A 20066-nucleotide genomic window follows, 5' to 3' on the forward strand; every position below is an offset into this window, starting at 1 on the left:
CCTGTGGTCAGGGACTGACCATAAGGGAGGGTGGTGGGAGGTTTGGAGGCGGGCAGACCCCTCCCCTCTATATTGTCCAGAGTGTCCCTTTGAAAAGGGAGAAAAAACCTTGGACTTGGGCAGAGAATGAGGTTTAAACGGTGGGTTAGAAGAAAAACTAGGTGACTGAGGTTGACTAGAATAATAAGAAAAAATATCCTGATACTTTTGTATCTTATTATTAATGTTATTGTCATTTGAAAATGGCTGAGAAAACGAATCTTCCCCAAAAAATTCCTTGTTGATGACGTCATCATCGGAAGACGGGTTTGCGTTACCGGGGGGCGTCGACGAAATGACGTCATCTGCGCGGGACACAAGTTGGGAATTTGCCCAGTCGGTAAAACTGTTAGCAAAGTGTGTTATTGGGTCCCCAAACAATGGTGTAGGGGTTTTGTGTGCTGACTGTAGGTTGCTGTGTTCGTGAGGAGGGAGACATGGAGTGGGCAAGTCACTGTCGCCCGACGAAGCCATACTTCGCGGCTTCCGCCTACGCGGACGAGCGCGAGCGCTGCGGGAGGGAAACTCACCGCTCCCGGAAGCATCGATCGGAACCAGTTTTCCCTCCAGGTCCCACATCATGCTTTCGTCTGGATTGCATCGGAGAGTTTCAGCCTCCATCGCTCGGAATACCCTCCATGTGCCTTCGTCGAAGGTCTCCTCGTGGTTGCCAGACGCGGAAAAACTTTTTAATGCTCGGATCCTACTGTGAAGACTCTTCTTCGGCATGGTAATGCCGGTGTGGTTTTCCCGTGGATGCGTCGAAGCAGAACACAGCATAGGTAAGATAAAGGGTATTTAATAACAAAAGTCTATGAACAAAAATACTGGTGTAAAGAGAAAAAGTAAACAAAAGACGCTAGCGTGAAAGCTAGGATAAAACAAGGAAAACTAAAACTTGGTACGAGGACACAAAAGATTAAACAAAACATTTAGCATGAAAGCTAGACAATAAAGTGGCTTGGCGTGAGAGCTAGCGAGAAAATACATACGAATGATGAGAGTCGTCACTGATGCGCGTGGGCAAATTAGGATCCGAGAATGAGTGAACAGAAAAGGTGAGCTTAAATAGGAGGGTGATAATTATTAGCAGGTGTGCGGGGCGAGACTAGCAGGTGGACTGATGTGTAACCATAGTGATGGATAAAAACAGGAAATAAACGGGTCAGACAGAGAATGAAAAAACAAACACGTGAAGATCTGAGCCACAGATCGCAACACTTACACTGGTACTTAGAAGAGAATCTTTCACCACACACACTGCAACTCAACACTTTCTAACCAGTGTGTGTTCTCATGTGTCTTTTCAAAATAGGGGCTTTGTATAAAAATTTTACAACATACTGAACATGTTTAAGGTTTTTCTCCAGTGTGTGTTCTCATGTGTACTTTCAAAGTGCTTCTTCGTACAAAAGCTTTACCACATTCTGAGCAAGAAAACGTTTTTACTCCAGTGTGTGTTCTCATGTGTACTTTTAAACACTGACTTCTTACAAAATCTTTCCAGCAGATTGAACAAGAAAAATGTTTTTCTCCAGTGTGTGTTCTCGTGTGTACTTTCAAAGTGCTTCTTTGTAAAAAAGCTCTACCACATTCTGAGCAGGAAAAAGGTTTTTCTCCAGTGTGTATTTTCATGTGTATTTTCAAATTGTGCCTATGAGTAAAATCTTTACCACAGATTGAACATGAAAAAGGTTTTTCTCCAGTGTGTGTTCTCATGTGTATTTTCAAATCGTGCCTATGAGTAAAATTGTTACCGCAGATTGAACATGAAAAAGGTTTTCCTCCAGTGTGTGTTCTCATGTGTCTTTTCAATTTACTAGGATATTTAAAAGTTTTGTCACAGACAGAACATGTGAAGTGAGTGTTGTCAGTGTGACATGTCTTATCTTTAGAGTCTTCATCATCAGTGTCAGGAGAGTGTGACGTTGTGTCCTCACTATCTGATAGTGGAGCTAAGAGCTTGTCTGCTTGTGATCCTCCACAGTGGTCTCCATCAGCTTCTGTTGTCATGTGTTGTGTTGAGCTGCTGCTTGGAGGCTCCCCCCCTCCCTTCTCCTCACTTTCACCTTTGACCTCATCACCTTCACTCTTCACAGGGACACCAGTCACTGGCATCTTGGTGACATCAACCTCTTCCAATCCATCAAGATGCTCTCCCTGCTGACTGAGGATGTGTTCCTCCTCTTCCTCTTTAATGTGAGGGCTCAGTGGATCCACCGCTTGCTCTTAAAAATGGGGTGTCAGTGGGTCCTCATCTTCCTTTTTAAAATGGGGGATCAGTGGGTATTCCTCTTCCTTCTTAATGTGGGAGGGCTGTGGCTCCTCTGTCCACATCCTGAAGCTCCACTTCTGTTGCTCAGGGTGAAGATGTTCTTCACAGACGTCTGCAAGACAAACACACCATCTCTGCTCAGTCACACAATGCTTTCAGTTATTTTACATGCACTTAGGAAAAACAAGTTATCGTATGAACTGTCTTGAAATCTCAGTGACGCACAAACACACTGCTCTTTACAACATTATTTACAGGAAAAGAAAAACAAACCAGGACGACAGGACTTTTTACTATGGATAGACGAAGGGTTTAAAATGCATTTTGCGATATATTATTTCATATAGAATTACTAATAGAACCATTTTAAAACCGGCTACACAGACTCCTAATTTAGTCGCTGTAATATGCAGTAAAATGTTACATAATTTCCAGTATTATTTTGTCAAATAATGTAACCAGATATTAACAGTAAATAAACAAGTACATTAATAATAATTGTTTCGACAAAATAATACAATTAGAAATGACACAATATGTTACTGCTTTTGTCAGCTGCTAAATTAGCTTTTGTAACCCATTTTGAAATTCTTCTATCACCATTCAAATACCAAATTATATATCATGACTTATATTTTTATTAGGATATATTTCTAGGTCACATCACCCATACCAAACATTGGTTCGCAGAGTCATTTTGTTTGGCCCACCAAATATATATATTTTTTTATATTCTTCTGATGTGTGTGTATGTTTAAAATGTGGTACTACTCTTCTACATCACGTGGAAGTGTCATGTCATGGAATTGGTATGCTTTCAACTAAGGGTGTGACGATACGGTCAGCTCACCAAAGGATACTGGATATTGGTTTTGGGAGAACGAGACAATATTTTGTTGGTTAACATGATTATTACACATATGTGCAATTCATGTGTATATGAATGTACTTTCTCTTGTGTGCTTAGTTTTACTGTAACTTCATTGTGGATAATATCTATAAACAACCTGAATTGTTTTTCATCTTTTACTTAAGGACTGTTTACTTATCCGACAAATTCAAAGGAAACTGCACTTTTTTCAAAAATGTCGCCTATTATTCACAATCCTTATGTAAGACATATGTTTTAAATGTTTATGAATTCTAATTAGTAAATAAACGTTAGCCAAAATCTGCTAATATTGGAGTTAATGGGAGCTCCTCTATTAGACCCACAAAGTCCTCCAAATAACCATCCAAAAATTGCCATTAAAATTTTGTGACCTGAATATTAACCAAGTATTAGTGATATTGTTATTATAAGCGCTAACGTTAAGGACCTACTTTTAGCGGTGCATTGATCACAGAAGTAACTAGCTTATGCTGCAATATTGACATACTGAGCTGCTTTACCCGCCTCTAAGATGTTGAAAGCTAATTTCTTGATTATAAATCATGCTTCTCACTTATGTAGTAGAAGGTTGTGGACAAAAACCGAGAACTTGGTCAACTTTGACATCCAACTTAGACCTGGAGATTGCAAGAAAGACACAAAAACACGCTCTTTTACACAAACTTTTTTTCCCCCCTTTTCGAGGATTAATTCTTTATCTAATTGGGAAGATATGAACATCCCATCAGTCGGCATCCCAGTGAGAGCAGACATTGTATGCTTAAAGGCCTACTGAAATGAGATGTTCTTATTTAAATGGGGATAGCAGGTCCATTCTATGTGTCATACTTGATCATTTCGCGATATTGCCATATTTTTGCTGAAAGGATTTAGTAGAGAACATCGACGATAAAGTTCGCAACTTTTGGTCGCTAATAAAAAAGCAAGTAGCAGACGATATGCGCGTGACATCACGGGTTGTGGAGCTCCTCACATCCGCACATTGTTTACAATCATGGCCACTGGCAACGAGAGCGATTCGGACTGAGAAAGCAACAATTTCCCCATTAATTTGAGCGAGGATGAAAGATTTGTGGATGAGGAAAGTGAGAGTGGAGGACTAGAAGAAAAAAAAACTACACGGCAGAGCGATTCAGATTTTATTAGACAAATTTACTAAGATAATTCTGGAAAATCCTTTATCTGCTTTTTGTGTTACTAATGTTTTAATGAGATTATATGGTAGTACCTGTACAACCTGAAAGTCGGAGGGGTGTGGCCACGGGTGTGGTGACCGCCAGTGTGTCCGCGGGAATCCACGTTTCTCGACGAGGCGAAGGTGGCAGGGCTGAGATTTTTTTATTGTTTTCCCCTCCTCCACGGTGGAAGCATCCGACGATCGGGGGCGGCCGGTGGGAGCAGGCAAGATAGTCCGCAGCTGCCTCTTTGACAGGCGCAGGAGGAATGACGCAAGCTCTCCGCTCATGTCTACGGTAAGAGCCGACTTATTTCCACCATTTTCTCACCGAAACCTGCCGGTTGACATGTAGTAGGGAACCATATTCGCCTGACCGCTCTGTTCCATAGTAAAGCTTCTCTGTCATCTTTCGGGACTGTAAATAATGAAACAACGGCTGTGTTTGTGTTGCTAAAGGCGGACGCAATACACCCCTTCCCACTTACAGCTTTCTTCTTTGACGTCTCCATTTTTCATTGAACAAATTGCAAAAGATTCAGCAACACAGGTGTCCATAATACTGTGGAATTGTGCGACGAAAAGAGACAACTTATAGCTGTGAACGGTGCTGGAATAAAATGTCCTCTACAATGCGTGACGTCACGCGCACGTGTCGTCATACCGCAACGTTTTAGCATGATACTTCTGCGCGAAATTTAAAATTGCAATTTAGTAAACTGTTAAGATTTCATCATTGATATATAAACTATCAGACTGCGTGGTTGGTAGTAGTGGGTCTCAGTAGGCCTTTAAAATGAGCAAGATATGTAAAAATGACATGTTATTAATGTTACTACATTGCATATATACTTAGAGTGTGTATTTATAATGTGTATTTAAAACACTTACATTGGATCTGTGTATATCACTTCCGCCTCTCTTTGTTAGCAGCTAACAAGCTAAGCTAACCAGCAGGCTAGGCTAGCACGTCAACGTGCACACAGACTAATGTGTCCGCACACAAACAATTAATAACGACGTTTACTCTGTTAAACGACACACATGTGCATATGTACGTTGTAATTAAGACCTAATAATAACCAAAACAACGTATTCTCCGTCAGACGCCATCTTGTTTTGTTCTTCCTCCTGTGTGACGTCTTCGAGGTGTTCTCAACCGCGGAACAAGTGTTGGCCAAACACGTGTTTCACTGGGACAATAGTGAGTGGTGCACACTTTCTTCGCCCGGCCACAGACCAACAAAAAAGTCCCATTTAAGAGTTGCTGGTGTAACAATAGGAAGAATATATTCCACTCCTCTCTTCTACACGCGGCTTATGAGGTAATATAAATTATATATGTTTATATTGTTTATCTTATTTACCTAATATGTTGTTCGAAGCTAACGTGCAGGCCTTTGTAGCAAACATTAGCGTTTTTTTCTTTCTGAGGAGCGTATTTTATATGTTGTCTATGAGAATTATATTGACTTATTTAATACTTTAACTGTTTTTTTGTTCTTTATTATACAGTCCCGCTTAACATCATTAAATATTTGTTACTAGAAAGGAACGAACGTTTCGTAATTTAAGTCTGGAATAATTCACATGTTATTATAATAATAATACATTTTATTTGCTACAGCGCTTTTCAGTGTACTCAAATATGCTTTACAGGATAAAAATAAAATTATTACATGTATTTTTATTATTAATATGACAGTGTGATATAATGTATTACACATACATTGCAGTGGTCTGCTTCGTGTTGGTGCTAATTTTATTAGCAATAAATACAAATTATGTCATTTGCACGCACTTCTATTACCTTGATGGCATCCATCCATGTTTCTACAGCTTGTCCCTTTTGAGGTTGCGAGGGGGGGCTGGAGTCTATCTCAGCTGCATTCGGGCAGACATATCATGGAAATTAAATCAACTGATGCTTTTTATTACGAATACACTATTTGGACAATTGTAAGCGATTAATGCTCATTCAGTGAGACAGAAATAAATATTTAATGAAATAAATATTAAATATTAAAATGGCTTTAATATACTGCACGCAAATTGAACATGCATCAATATTTTATTTGTAATTGTGATGTAACATTATTCGGCATTAAGAAGGGACCTTTATTTTGAATGTGAGTTGCTCCTTCCTCTGGTTTCCGGAAGTCTGCGTGTGACAGTTGGACGCTCACTTGTTTACATACCAGACGTATTTATGCGATTCAGTGCTTAAAGTTTGTTTCTTCCACGAAGTGCCTTGGAAACATTGTCTGTAAGTCTTGTGTCTGTTTTATGAGTAACATGAAGACGTTGTGTGTGCGTGTAAATGTAAAAAAATAGTACTGTGTGACGATAGCTTGTTCTCCTGTTTTAGCTTGTTGCTACTTAGCATTTAGCTTCTTTGCTCGCTAGCTCACTCCTCTAAAGGAGGGTGCAATGTTTGTGTCCCTCCTCCTCAGTATATAATGTATATTATCCTGTGTTGTTTACAAGCATCCCATATGTAAATATCATTCATGTGTGGCTTTGAGTGTTAGGACTATTTACATACATTTATGAGCACTGTTTACATGCTATTGTATGGGCTGTGTGTGTATGTGTGAAAACATGTTATGCAGGAAAAATGTATGGCCATGTTGTTACTTAGTAGTGTTTATTTGACACATATTTTGTGTCTCTTTATACAGTTTTACAACAAAAAAGATAACCAAAACGAAAACAAAATCAATACAAGAAAAAGAGAAAACAAAGAAAGAAATGACCAATTAGACAAGAAGAAAGGAAAAGTGCATTCTCTGTGAAAATCACTAAAGCTTCTTAAAGATAAAAGGCCTGGACTCTTTCTTCCATTTCCTTGGGATCTTCATGTTAACTATCTGTCAACTTGTTTACGTCACGGACACAGACACGTAGGACAGAATAGTAATCATAGCATGAGATACCCAAATATTCAAATATATATATATATATCTATATATATATATATATATATATATATATATATATATATATATATATATATATATATATATATATATACATGTATATGCATACATACACTATATTGCCAAAAGTATTTGGCCCCATGCCTTTACTCACATATGAACTTGAAGTGCCATCCCAAGGAATTGTCCAACATGTTTTGGTATCCTGGAGCATTCAAAGTTCCTTTCACTGGAACTAAGAGGCAAAGCCCAACTCCTGAAAAACCAACCCCACACCACAATTCCTCCCCCACCAAATTTCACACTCGGCACAATGCCATCGGAAATGTAGCGTTCTCCTGGCAACCTCCAAACCCAGACTGGTCCAACAGATTGCCAGATGGAAAAAGCGTGTCTCATCAGTCCAGAGAAGGCGTTTCCACTGCTCTAGAGTCCAGTGGCTACGTGCTTTACACCACTGCATCCCACGCTTTGCATTGGACTAGGTGATGAATGGCTTAGATACAGCTGCACGGCCATGGAAAACCATTCCATTAAGCTCTCTGCCTACTGTACGTGGGCTAACTGGAAGGTCACATGAAGTTTGGAGCTCTGTAGCAACTGACTGTGCAGAAAGTCTTTGCACTATGTGCTTCAGCATCTGCTGACCCCTCTCTGTCCGTTTACGTGGCCTACCACTTGATGGCTAAGTTGCTGTTGTTCACAAACTCTTTACTTTTCTTGTAATAAAGTTGACTTTGGAATATTTAGGAGCGAGTACATTTCACGGCTGAATTTGTTGCACAGGTGGCACCCTCTGACAGTTCCACGCTGGAAACTACTGAGAGCGGCCCATTATTTCACAAAATGTTTGTAGAAACAGTCTCCATGCCAAAGTGTTTGATTTTATAAGTGTTTAGAACACCTGATTCTCATCATTTGGATGGCTGGCCAATTACTTTTGGCATTAGAGTGTATATGTATTCTCACGCCAGCACATTTCTTAAGATGTGGGTGAGGTTCAACCAACATACTATCGCACGGCCTCACTCGCTGGCACTTGTTACACGTGCTTCGCTGCACTTCTGTTTGTTTTCTGTCAGGTTAAAAAATTTTGCAGAAGGAAGAACAAGGAGAGGATATTGCGCGTAAAAGTAAAACCAACCGACCACAGCTCTGTAGTCCTGGTCACCGTTGACGTGAGGTGGGACTATTTTAGAGGTGCACATCAAGGTTGGCTGGTAGGTTGGTAGTGGGAGGAGCGAGTTGGCGTCACTTGATGCTGCAGCACAATGAAACTTTTATTTGTGCAGACTGACTTCATGCAGTCATGACAGTATTAAAATCCCAGCAGGAGTTTTTCTATAAGTTGTTAGTTTTTATCAATAATTAATGTAAAAGCGGAAAACAAGATCAATTACACAATTCATAATAATCAATAACTGATGATTATTCCATGTGTAGAAGAACATCACCACAAAGTGGTGTCAGTCCACTTGGAAAATATTATATTTGATAGACTAAAAATATTTGACACATCTGAGCTGAAGTTTGTTTGTGTTGTCTTGCGGACGTCCAACAGATGAACGCTCGTCAAGAAGAACGTCCTCTTCAGCAGCAGGAGGATCCACAGCCCCCCCACATTAAAGAAGAAAAGGAGGATCTCTGGGTTACTCAGGAGGAAGAGTTTTTTCCAGGGCAGGAGGAGGCGGATCTCAGCAAGTTTCCACTGACTGTTGTCTCTGTGAAGACTGAAGAGCATGAAGATAAACCACCTGAGTCCTCACAGCTTCATCACAGTCCAAGTAAGCACAATATTTAGATGTCATCCAATATTTATGCTAAATATTTAAAAACTGGTACTATAAGGTGGGTAACATTATAGGTAATGGTAGTCCTCTATTGTGTCTTTAAAGCCCCTTTAAAATCACCAACATTACTCCATTTACTTAAAGTGACCTGTATATTAGCCAAGTTTTCGCAGCATTGTAATTGTAAGCGCTAACTTCGAGGAACTACTTTTATTCAAACGTCTCCTTGCTTGCAGAGAGGTAGACTAGCTACTGAGCTGCTGCTGCATGCCTCACGCTTGTATCAGCGAAAGTCGTGGTCATACACTGAGAAGTTGGTCAAATTAGTTTTAAACCCAAAGATGTCGCTAAGAAGACACGGCAAGATGCTCATTTCTTCCCAGCATTCTTGACCCGAGGAGTGAGGATTATGCTCAATATATCAGCTAAACGGAAAGAACATGTCTTGTGCTAAAAGATATAAACACAGTTGGTCGTTACATCTAAGTGTAAGTTAAAGCTGTACTTTGCAAAGCAAAAGCCATTTATCAACAACATCCAGAAACGCCGCCGGCTTCTCTGGGCCCGAGATCATCTAAGATGGACTGATGCAAAGTGGAAAAAGGTTCTGTGGTCTGACAAGTCCACATTTTTTTATGTGTTTGGAAATATTCAACATCGTGTCGTCCGGGCCAAAGGGGAAGTGAACCATCTAGACTGTTATCGACGCAAGGTTCAAAAGCCAGCATCTGTGATGGTATGGGGGTGCATTAGTGCCAAAGGCATGGGTAACTTACACATCTGTGAAGGCACCATTAATGCTGAAAGGTACATACAGGTTTTGGAACAACATATGCTGCCATCTTAGCACCGTCTTTTTCATGGACGCCCCTGCTTATTTCAGCAAGACAATGCCAAGCCACATTCAGCACGTATTACAACAGTGTGGCTTCGTAGTAAAAGAGTGCGGGTACTTTCCCGGCCCACCTGCAGTCCAGACCTGTCTCCCATGGAAAATGTGTGGCGCATTATGAAGCATAAAATACGACAGCAGAGACCCCGGACTGTTGAACGACTGAAGCTCTACATAAAACAAGAATGGGAAAGAATTCCACTTTCAAAGCTTCAACATTTAGTTTCCTCAGTTCCCAAACGTTTATTGAATGTTGTTTAAAGAAAAGGTGATGTAACACAGTGGTGAACATGCTCTTTCCCAACTACTTTGGCACGTGATGCAGCCATTAAATTCTAAGTTAATTATTATTTGCAAAAGTTTGAGTTTGAACAAGAAATATGTTGTCTTTATAGTGCATTCAACTGAATATGGGTTGAAAATGATTTGCAAATCATTGTATTCCGTTTATATTTACATCCAACACAATTTCCCAACTCGTATGGAAACGGGTTTTGTACTTTGTTAATAATGTTTATACTGCTTTCATATGCACATTTAATTTCCACTGGAAGTGACATTATCTACATTATTATCTACAATAATGTTTCTTCTACAAAGTACATACTTTTGAATGTGTTATTTTTTTAAATACAACTTGTTAAAAAAAGTACTTTTAGAAAATTTTGAGCAAATTTTAAAAATACCACTATAATAATGATAACCGGGATAAGACATTTTCAAACCGTGACATCCCTAGTGTCTATGTTTGTGTGGGTGTATATGTATTTATGTATGTACATTCGTGATTAAAAGTTTACATGCACATAATGTCATGGCTGTCTTGAGTTTCCAATAATTTTTATAACTCTTGTTTTTTTTTTTCTGATAAAGTGATTGGAGCACATACTTGTTGTTCACTTAAAACATTAATAAAGTTTGGTTCTTTTATGAATTTATCATGGGCCTACTGAACATGTGTCCAAATCTGCTGGGTCAAAAGTATACATTCAGCAATGTTAATATTTGGTTACATGTCCCTTGGCAAGTTTCACTGCAAAAAGGCGCTTTTGGTAGCCACCCACAAGCTTCTGGTTGAATTTTTGACCACTCTTCTTAAAAAAATTGGTGCAGTTCAGCAATTTTTTTTTATTTTTTTACATGGACTTGTTTCTTCAGCATTGTCCACACGTTTAAGTCAGGACTTTGGGAAGGCCATTCTAAAACATTAATTCTAGCCTGATTTAGCCTTTCCTTTACCACTTTTGACGTGTGTTTGAGGTCATTGTCCTGTTGGAACACCCAACTGCGCCCCAAAACCCAACCTCTGGGCTGATGATTTTAGGTTGTCCTGAAGAATTTGGAGGTACTCTTCTTTTAAAAACTTCAAAGAAGACAGTTTCCTGCAAAATTTGCAGCATGGACCTCACGTGGCACAGGAGTAGTACATTGCTTCGGGAGCACCTGAAGAGGAGACATGGATCCATGGATGAAGGGAAGAACTCACGGTACGTAACTTTTTTAAGTCCATAGTCCGGGTAGATCGATCCGTTGTGTCCATTTTTGTATGTTTTTAATATTTTGTTAACAAGGAGATTTGTTTTCAGGAAGCGCAGCAGCAAATGTTGTGTATTAACTTTCAGAGTGTTAGGAACTTTTTGGAGACTGCGACAACTTAATTTTCTGTGTTGTTATGAGCGGCAACAGGCATTCATGAGTTCAGCTTTTTTGTGAGTAACGTTAATGTTATCCCTTTGTTGCAACGCGGGGCTGATAATGTGTCCGCGGCAGATTTGAATCCGTTTTGAGAGAGAAAACGCACGGTTCCCATATTCGAAATAAACATAACGGACAGAAATATCTCAGGTTGGTTTCATAATGGATCGATGTAGCCGGGTCCAATAAAGCTATATAAGATTTGAGTGACGCTTTAGTATAACTAAATGTTATGAAGGTGCTGAAATATTTCATGCTATTATTCAGAGGCAGCCTAAAATGAATCCTTTATTATTCACAACAGAAACATGTACATTAACTGATCCAGTTCTGATCTGATGAGTTAATTTTCTGTGTTATTATTGTTGTATGCTGCATCCCCAATGTCCATTTATTTCATTTAGCTTTTTTTTAATTTGGTGGTGTATTTGCCTTTTACGTCAGAAATTACTAATTAAATCAACTAGGTATGTATTAAGTTACGTGCAAATGATGCTACTAAGTACGTTCATTATATGGTTTCTCTCATTTCAGAAAGAAACAAGCCTGTATTAGCGACTTGGTACAAAGGGAGGCTTGCAAACCACAGCAAGCGGCTGCATTGACTGATGCTATCCTGAATATGTTGCTAACTGACATGAGGCTACTGTCAATGGTGGAAGATGAAGGTTTTAGACTAATGATTCACGTCTTCAACCCTGGTTACACTCTTCCCTCGAGGACCCATTTTACCAAACTGATGGAGAGGAAGTACGAGCAGACGTTCCAAGCAGTGTAGACTGACATTAAAGCCAACCAGAGCAAATTGCTCTCACTACTGATGTGTGGACAAGTGTAGCCACCTTGGCAATACATGCCATTACATTGGAGACGAATGGAACATGAAATCAATCTGCCTTACGACCAGGCCACGAGAGGAAAGACATTCAGCATCCAACATTGCAGAGTGGTTGGAATAGGTAGTAGCCAGTTTTGAAATTCCCCCAAGTGAAATTATTGCTTGTGTGCATGACAATGGTGCACTTTATAAAAAAAAATGTAACATTTGCCTTTGTTTTATTTGGCAAGTTGAAAGAACATGGTGGCAGTATGCTGGGTTTTTTTTTTCCAATAAAATACTAGAAAAGGATACAAATGTAGTTTGTCTCTTTTATCTGATTATTGATTGATTAATCGAAGTAATAATCGACAGATCAATCAATTATGAAATTGATATTTGCAGCCCTAATATATATATATATATATATATATATATATATATATATATATATATATATATAGTATATTTATGTATAGTATATTTATGTATATATGTTCAGTGTAACAGAGTCCTGTTTTGATTGATTGAATGCCATGAGAATAATACTGGACATTATTTTGTAATTGCCACAAATTAACGTGTAGTATTTTGTTCATTTCTTGCCAAAAATATTTTTATTTGATGGATATTTTCATTTCCTTAGGGCCCTCTGGCACTTCATGGGGGACCTGTAAAATCTGTGCCTCTGAAGACCTCATTGTTGGCTTTGTTTGCTCATGTTACTTCTCAACTAGTCAAAGTTGATTCTTCTGATTCTTCTTTTTTTTTAATGAATGTGAAAGCAAAAGTGAGTCCACAAATAACCGAATCGAAAATGAAATCTAAATTGGTCAAATCTTATCTATTTCCATCCCAGCATGTGTTTGTCTTCTTGTGTCCTGCAGAGGTCTGTGAAAAATATCGTCCACCTGAGCAACAGGAGAGGTCCTCCAGTATGGAGCAGAAGAGGTCACAGCACCTCCATGCGAAAGAAGAAGAGCCACAGCCCCCCCACTTTAAAGATGAAGAAAAACAAGGAATGTACCCACACTTCATAGAGGAAGACAAGAGACACCTTATCAGTGTGAAAAGTGAAGATGATGAGGTCAAAGGTGAGAGTGAACAAAAGTGGAGCTTCAGGATGTGGACGGAGAATCAACAGCCCTCCCACATTAAGAAGGAAGAAAAATACCCACTGACACCCCATTTTAAAAAGGAAGCGGTGGATCTACTGAGCCCTCACATTAAGGACGAAGGGGAGGACCCACTGACCCCGCACATTAAAGAGGAGGAAGAGGACCCACTGACCCCTCACATTAAAGAGGAAGAGGAGGAACACAGCATCAGTCAGCAGGGAGAGCATCTTGAAGAACTGGAGGAGGTTGATTTCACCAAGAAGCCTGTGACTGGTGTCCCTGTGAAGAGTGAAGATGATGAGGTCAAAGGTGAAAGTGAGGAGAGGGGAGGGGCGGAGCCTCCAAGCAGCAGCTCAACACAACACATGACAACAGAAGCTGATGGAGACCACTGTGGAGGATCACAAGCAGACAAGCTCTTAGCTCCACTATCAGATAGTGAGGACATAACGGCACACTCTCCTGACACTGATGATGAAGACTCTAAAGATGATAAGACATGTCACACTGACAACACTCACTTGAAATGTTCTCACTGTGACAAAACTTTTAAATACCATTGTCGTCTGGTAAGACACATGAAAACACACACTGGAGAAAAACCTTTTTTATGTTCAATCTGCGGTAAACATTTTACTCAAAAGCACAATTTCAAAACACATATGAGAACACACACGGGCGAAAAACTTTTTTCATGTTCAATCTGCGGTAAAGCTTTTACTCAAAGGCCCCATTTGAAAACACACATGAGAACACACACTGGCGAAAAACCATTTTCATGTTCAATCTGCGGTAAAGATTTTACTCAAAAGCACAATTTCAAAGCACACATGAGAACACACACAGGAGAAAAACCTTTTTCCTGCTCAGCATGTGGTAAAAGTTTTGTAATAAATCAAAGTTTAAAAGTACACATGAGAACGCACACTGGCAAAAAACCTTTTTCATGTTCAATCTGCCATAAAGATTTCAATCAAAGATCCCATTTCAACGCACACATGAGAACACACACCGGAGAAAAACCTTTTATATGTTCAGTATGTGGCAAAAGTTATATAGAAAGAAACCAATTAAAATTACACATGAGAACGCACTCTGGTGTTCATACCTTTGCTTTTGAGCACACATAAATCCCTCTTAGTTCATATTTACTGGTTCACATCTGAAACATCTTCTGGACCACTTCTGGAAACTGGAAGCATATGACACCAGTTCAAAACACGAATTTGGAATTGGTATGTCAGACTTAGCCCTGTCTTGGTTTAACTCTTATCTCACTGATAGGATGCAGTGCGTCTCCCATAACAATGTTACCTCGGACTACGTTAAGGTAACGTGTGGAGTTCCCCAAGGTTTGGTTCTTGGCCCTGCACTCTTCAGCATCCACATGCTGCCGCTAGGTGACATCATACGCAAATACGTTGTTAGCTTTCACTGTTATGCTGATGACACCCAACTCTACATGCCCCTAAAGCTGACCAACACGCCGGATTGTAGTCAGCTGGAGGCGTGTCTTAATGAAATTAAACAATGGATGTCCGCTAACTTTTTGCAACTCAACGCCAAAAAAACGGAAATGCTGATTATCGGTCCTGCTAGACGCTGACCTCTATTTAATAATACAACTGTAACATTTGACAACCAAACAATTAAACCAGGCGCCACGGTAAAGAATCTGGGTATTATCTTCGACCCAACTTTCTCCTTTGAGTCACACATTAAAAGCGTTACTAAAACGGCCTTCTTTCATCTCCGTAGTATCGCTAAAATTCGCTCCATTTTGTCCATTAAAGACACTGAGATCATTATCCATGCGTTTGTTTCGTCTCGCCTCGACTACTGTAACGTATTATTTTCGGGTCTCCCCATGTCTAGCATTAAAAGATTACAGTTGGTACACAATGCGGCTGCTAGACTTTTGACAAGAACAAGAAAGTTTGATCACATTACGCTTGTACTGGCTCACCTGCACTGGCTTCCTGTGCACTTAAGATGTGACTTTAAGGTTTTACTACTTACGTATAAAATACTACACGGTCTAGCTCCATCCTATCTTGCCGATTGCATTGTACCATATGTCCCGGCGAGAAATCTGTGTTCAAAGGACTCCAGCTTATTAGTGATTCCCAAAGCCCAAAAAAAGTCTGCGGGCTATAGAGCGTTTTCATTTCGGGCTCCAGTATTCTGGAATACCCTCCCGGCAACAGTCCGAGATGCCACCTCAGTAGAAGCATTTAAGTCTCACCTTAAAACTCATTTGTATACTCTAGCCTTTAAATAGACTCCCTTTTTAGACCAGTTGATCTGCCGTTTGTTTACTTTTTCTCCTATGTCACACTCTCCCTTGTGGAGGGGTTCCGGTCCGATCCGGTGGCCATGTACTGCTTGCCTGTGTATCGGCTGGAGACATCTCTGCGCTGCTGATCCGCCTCCGCTTGGGATGGTTTCCTGCTGGCTCCACTGTGAACGGGACTCTCGCTGCTGTGTTGGGTAGTGTTGGATCCGCTTTGGACTGGACTCTCGCGACTGTGTTGGATCCAATATGGATTTAACTTTCACAGTATCATGTTAGACCCGCTCGACATCCATTGCTTTCCTACTCTCCAAGGTTCTCATAGACATCATTGTCACCGACGTCCCACTGGGTGTGAGTTTTCCTTGCCCTTATGTGGGCCTACCGAGGATGTGGTAGTGGTTTGTGTTGTGGTTTGTGCAGCCCTTTGAGACACTAGTGATTTAGGGCTATATAAGTAAACATTGATTGATTGATATTATTATTTACTTTACACATCATTTGAGCGGTTGCATTTTATACAAGAGCACTTACTTTAAAAATGTGTGACTTTATGAACCATTTGTTGGTTGTCTATAATCCATTCTATTATTTATCTTTATTCCTCTCTTTTGTAATATGATGATTGTTGTGTGATTGTTTTATATGTATGTCCCCAGACCTTTATGCAATAAACAATGTATGCTTCAACTGAAGTTGGGTACAATAATTGTAGTTAATATTTGTAAGTATTTTTTTTTTTATATTTTCTTTATACGACTTACATGTAGTGTCCAGTTGACTTCATCAGCTATATGAACTCCTAAAGCTGGTATTACCTTTATTCCTTTCATTTCAGTATTATCCATCATAATTTGTGTTTTACATTTTTACTATCTCCAAAAATTATATATTTAGTTTTATTGATGTTCAATGACAGTTTATTGATGTGCAGCCATCTTTTTATGGTGAAGTTCTCTCTGGATAAAATAAGATGAGAGATAAATCAAGCGGTAATGAAGATTATTATATACATAATTACACTCCGTAGTGACAATTAAAGACACTTTCATCTTGTTCATTTGAGCAAAGAGAAAGTGTAGCGTGTAATATTCTAAACAAGAGAAGAATTTTAATATCAGCAGTCAATATTCCAACTTTGTGAAGCCAAGCTATGGAAAAAAAAAAACATATTTACTTTTTGGTGTAATTTGATGCAATTATCAGAATCAGAAATACTTCATGAATCCCTAAAGGGAAATTAAAATCTTCAGCACTGTTATAAACATGTGACTATTAAATGTAATAATATATCCTATTAATACCATAATAAAGTGGTACGTTTGGGGATGTGTAATATTGTGTGTATGAACATCCTGAATGTTTTGGTGCTGGAATTGTTTAAACAAGTAGAGTGGGAAAACATGAGATAGTAGTGATAACAATGGTTTGTTTTAAGCCTGTTTATGAATAATTAAAGATAATTAAAATACCAAAATGGAGCTTACATCCTCAGTGAGTTGAACTCAAGCAGTAGAGATGAGATAAATAATGTGAAAAGGTCAGAAATCAAAATGTTTCTTCAGGTAATACATGGATCCTCTGCTACCACCCAGCGGCCATTGGAAAGAATGCATACATTTTATTTTGACGTCCTTAAAGCTGCTTTTTACTTTCTGTCCTGTTTGTGTCCAAGTCTGTAGTGTGGGCCATAGTACAGAAGTAGGACATTATGTCAACAGCCTGTGGAGGGCAGCAATACAGCTAAGATGTACTAGTTGCTGGAAATAGAAAGAAGAAGAAGAAGAAGAAGAAGAAGAAGAAGGAGGAGAAGGAGGAGGAGGAAAAAGCAAGATGGCGTTTGATGGAGAAAATGTAAACATGGGCATTCTAGTTCTGTATTTTTAATCAGAGCATACATGTGCACATATATGTCCTTTAATAGAGTAAACATCCTCAATAATTGTTTGTATCCGAATACACTTTGTATTCAATTATTACCGCCATTCTTAAATATGTTGTAGGTAAGAATGTGGGTGTTGTTGAGAAGATGATGCAGGTGTTCTGTCGAATTTAGCTACCTGTAAAAATGAGTTACTTATTCTAGTCTATTTGTAAAATAAATAGTTTTCCTATATTTTGGTCTCCTCACTTTATCCAGACAAAAGACCCCGGAAAGAATTTGCCCATTAAAAAGGGAAACCTATTCACTGTGGCAGGACAGTATCAAGATGAATTCATCACATTTGTATGATCAGCTATGAGGCATTTTATTATCATTGTACAGCCCTTACCTTTGGGCTGATACTGAGGGGGACTGTGTTGACCAGTTTGACGCGTGCAAATGATTGAATGTCCAGTACTGTAGAAATGTGTTTGGATATGACTTTATTCCAAGCTATCAAAATGAAATGAAATGTAGGTTATAGAACATAATGTATGCTGACCTTGAATGGCACATTGTCACAGCAGCGAGACCTGACCACACACCACACCAAACGGTCGAAAACTGTTTGTCCTCCATGCAATCCCCCCCAGTGCTCCCAGCTGAACACAATTAAAGGAGGCTACCGTGGCAACAGCACCATAGCAACAGTCCCATCCCTGTCAACACTTCCTGGTTCTCAACAGGAAGTGGGCGGAGCAATCTGCCGGAAGGGAAATTCAGCATGAACTGAGGCCAGCAATCAATTAGAGAAAACTAAATAAAAACAATTTAAACAAACAAGGACATTTGGCTCCAACATTGCGGCTCCTGATTGAGAAGGGCAGGATGCCATGAACAATTCAAAATAATAACAATGGAGTCATAAATATAAACAAATAATAATCATCTTTAAGTTTGGTGTTTCATTGCAGCTTTAATGCGCAACATTTCCTGATCCACTTTGTCGTCACTTAGTAGTTTCCTCCTTTGTCTCATCTCCAGTAGAGTCCTTATTTTCAGGATCCAGGCAACTGACCTCTTCAACCGTTTCCAATCGGAGAAGTAAGTGATCTAGTGCGCGAAGTGGAGAAGTTCCAGCTGAATATAGTCGGACTCACTTCGACGCACAGCAAGGGCTCAGGAACTAGTCCTCTCAAGAGGGGCTGGACTCTCTTTCACTCTGGCGTTGCCGGCAGTGAGAGGCGACAGGCTGGGGTGGCAATTATTGCCGCCCCCCCGGCTCAAAGCCTGCACGTTGGAGTTCAACCCAGTGGACGAGAGTGTAGCTTCCCTCCGCCTTCGGGTGGGGGGACGGGTCCTGGCTGTTGTTTGTGCTTATGCACCAAACGGCAGTTCAGAATACCCACCCTTTTTGGGTACACTTGAGGGAGTACTGGAAAGTGCTCCCCCGGGTGATTCCCTTGTCCTACTGGGGGACTTCAACGCTCATGTTGGCAACGACAATGAAACCTGGAAAGGCTTGATTGGGAAGAATGGCCGCCCGGATCTGAACCCGAGTGGTGTTTTGTTATTGGAGTTTTGTGCTCGTCACAGATTGTCCATAAAAAACACCATGTTCAAACATAAGGGTGTCCATATGTGCACTTGGCACCAGGACACCCTAGGCCGCAGTTTCATGATCGACTTTGTAGTTGTGTCATCGGATTTGCAGACTTATGTTTTGGACACTCGGGTGAAGAGAGGGGCGGAGCTTTTTACCGATCACAACCTGGTGTTGAGTTGGCTGCGATGGTGGGGGAGGCCCAAACGCATTGTGACGGTTTGCTGGGAACATCTGGCAGAGTCTCCTGTCAGAGAGAGTTTCAATTCCCATCTCTGGAAGAACTTTGAACATGTCACGAGGGAGGTACTGGACATTGAGTCAGAGTGAACGATGTTCCGTACCTTTATTGTCGAGGCAGTCGATTGGAGCAATTGGAGGTGGAGGTGGAGCTGGAGGTGGTTGGTGCCTGTCGTGGTGGTAATTCTTGAAAGCTGAAGAAGGAGTTCAATCGAGCTATTTTGGCTCATAGGACTCCAGAGGCAGCAGACAGGTCCCGACAGGCCAAGCGGTGTGCGGCTTCAGTGGTCGCGGAGGCAAAAACTCGGACATGGGAGGAGTTTGGGGAAGCCATGGAAAACTACTTCCAGACTGCTTTGAAGCGATTGTGGACCACCATCCGCCGCCTCGACACTAGGAACTGATTTTTATTGGTTTTAACCCTTCAGAAATTGT

General features: G+C 40.2%; 2 protein-coding genes across 5 annotated transcripts in view; one reads left to right on the top strand and one right to left on the bottom strand.

Moving 5' to 3' along the window:
- Nucleotides 1–822: 822 nt before the first annotated feature.
- LOC133545329 (oocyte zinc finger protein XlCOF6.1-like) overlaps nt 823–20066 on the bottom strand; it is a 95073-nt gene continuing 75829 nt past the window's right edge. The window contains exon 3 of the mRNA XM_061890808.1: nt 823–2426. Coding sequence (XP_061746792.1) covers nt 2269–2426 — 158 coding nt within the window. The 3' untranslated portion in view covers nt 823–2268. The remainder of the gene's footprint in view (nt 2427–20066) is intronic.
- Nucleotides 5541–16633, top strand: LOC133545324 (oocyte zinc finger protein XlCOF22-like). 4 transcript variants are annotated; one of them, XM_061890796.1, is made up of 4 exons: nt 5541–5705; nt 8881–9103; nt 11326–11488; nt 12231–12789. In XM_061890796.1, exons 2-4 carry the CDS (start codon nt 8881–8883, stop codon nt 12472–12474), a joined length of 630 nt encoding a protein of 209 aa, XP_061746780.1. In that variant the 5' UTR covers nt 5541–5705; the 3' UTR covers nt 12475–12789. The 4 variants fall into 4 exon arrangements, with proteins under 4 accessions (XP_061746780.1, XP_061746777.1, XP_061746776.1 ...); XM_061890793.1 differs by lacking the exons at nt 11326–11488; nt 12231–12789 and adding an exon at nt 13401–16633 and having other exon boundaries at nt 5555–5705; XM_061890792.1 differs by lacking the exons at nt 5541–5705; nt 11326–11488; nt 12231–12789 and adding exons at nt 6534–6646; nt 13401–16633.

Source organism: Nerophis ophidion, linkage group LG28 (genome assembly GCF_033978795.1).
Source record: "Nerophis ophidion isolate RoL-2023_Sa linkage group LG28, RoL_Noph_v1.0, whole genome shotgun sequence".
Taxonomy (NCBI): Eukaryota; Metazoa; Chordata; class Actinopteri; order Syngnathiformes; family Syngnathidae; genus Nerophis; species Nerophis ophidion.

Coding starts and splice junctions, on each gene's coding strand:
- LOC133545324 (XM_061890793.1), top strand. CDS start 8,881: ATGAACGCTCGTCAAGAAGAACGTCCTCTTCAGCAGCAGGAGGATCCA. Junction 9,104..13,400: donor ACAGCTTCATCACAGTCCAA/GTAAGCACAATA, acceptor TGTGTCCTGCAG/AGGTCTGTGAAAAATATCGT.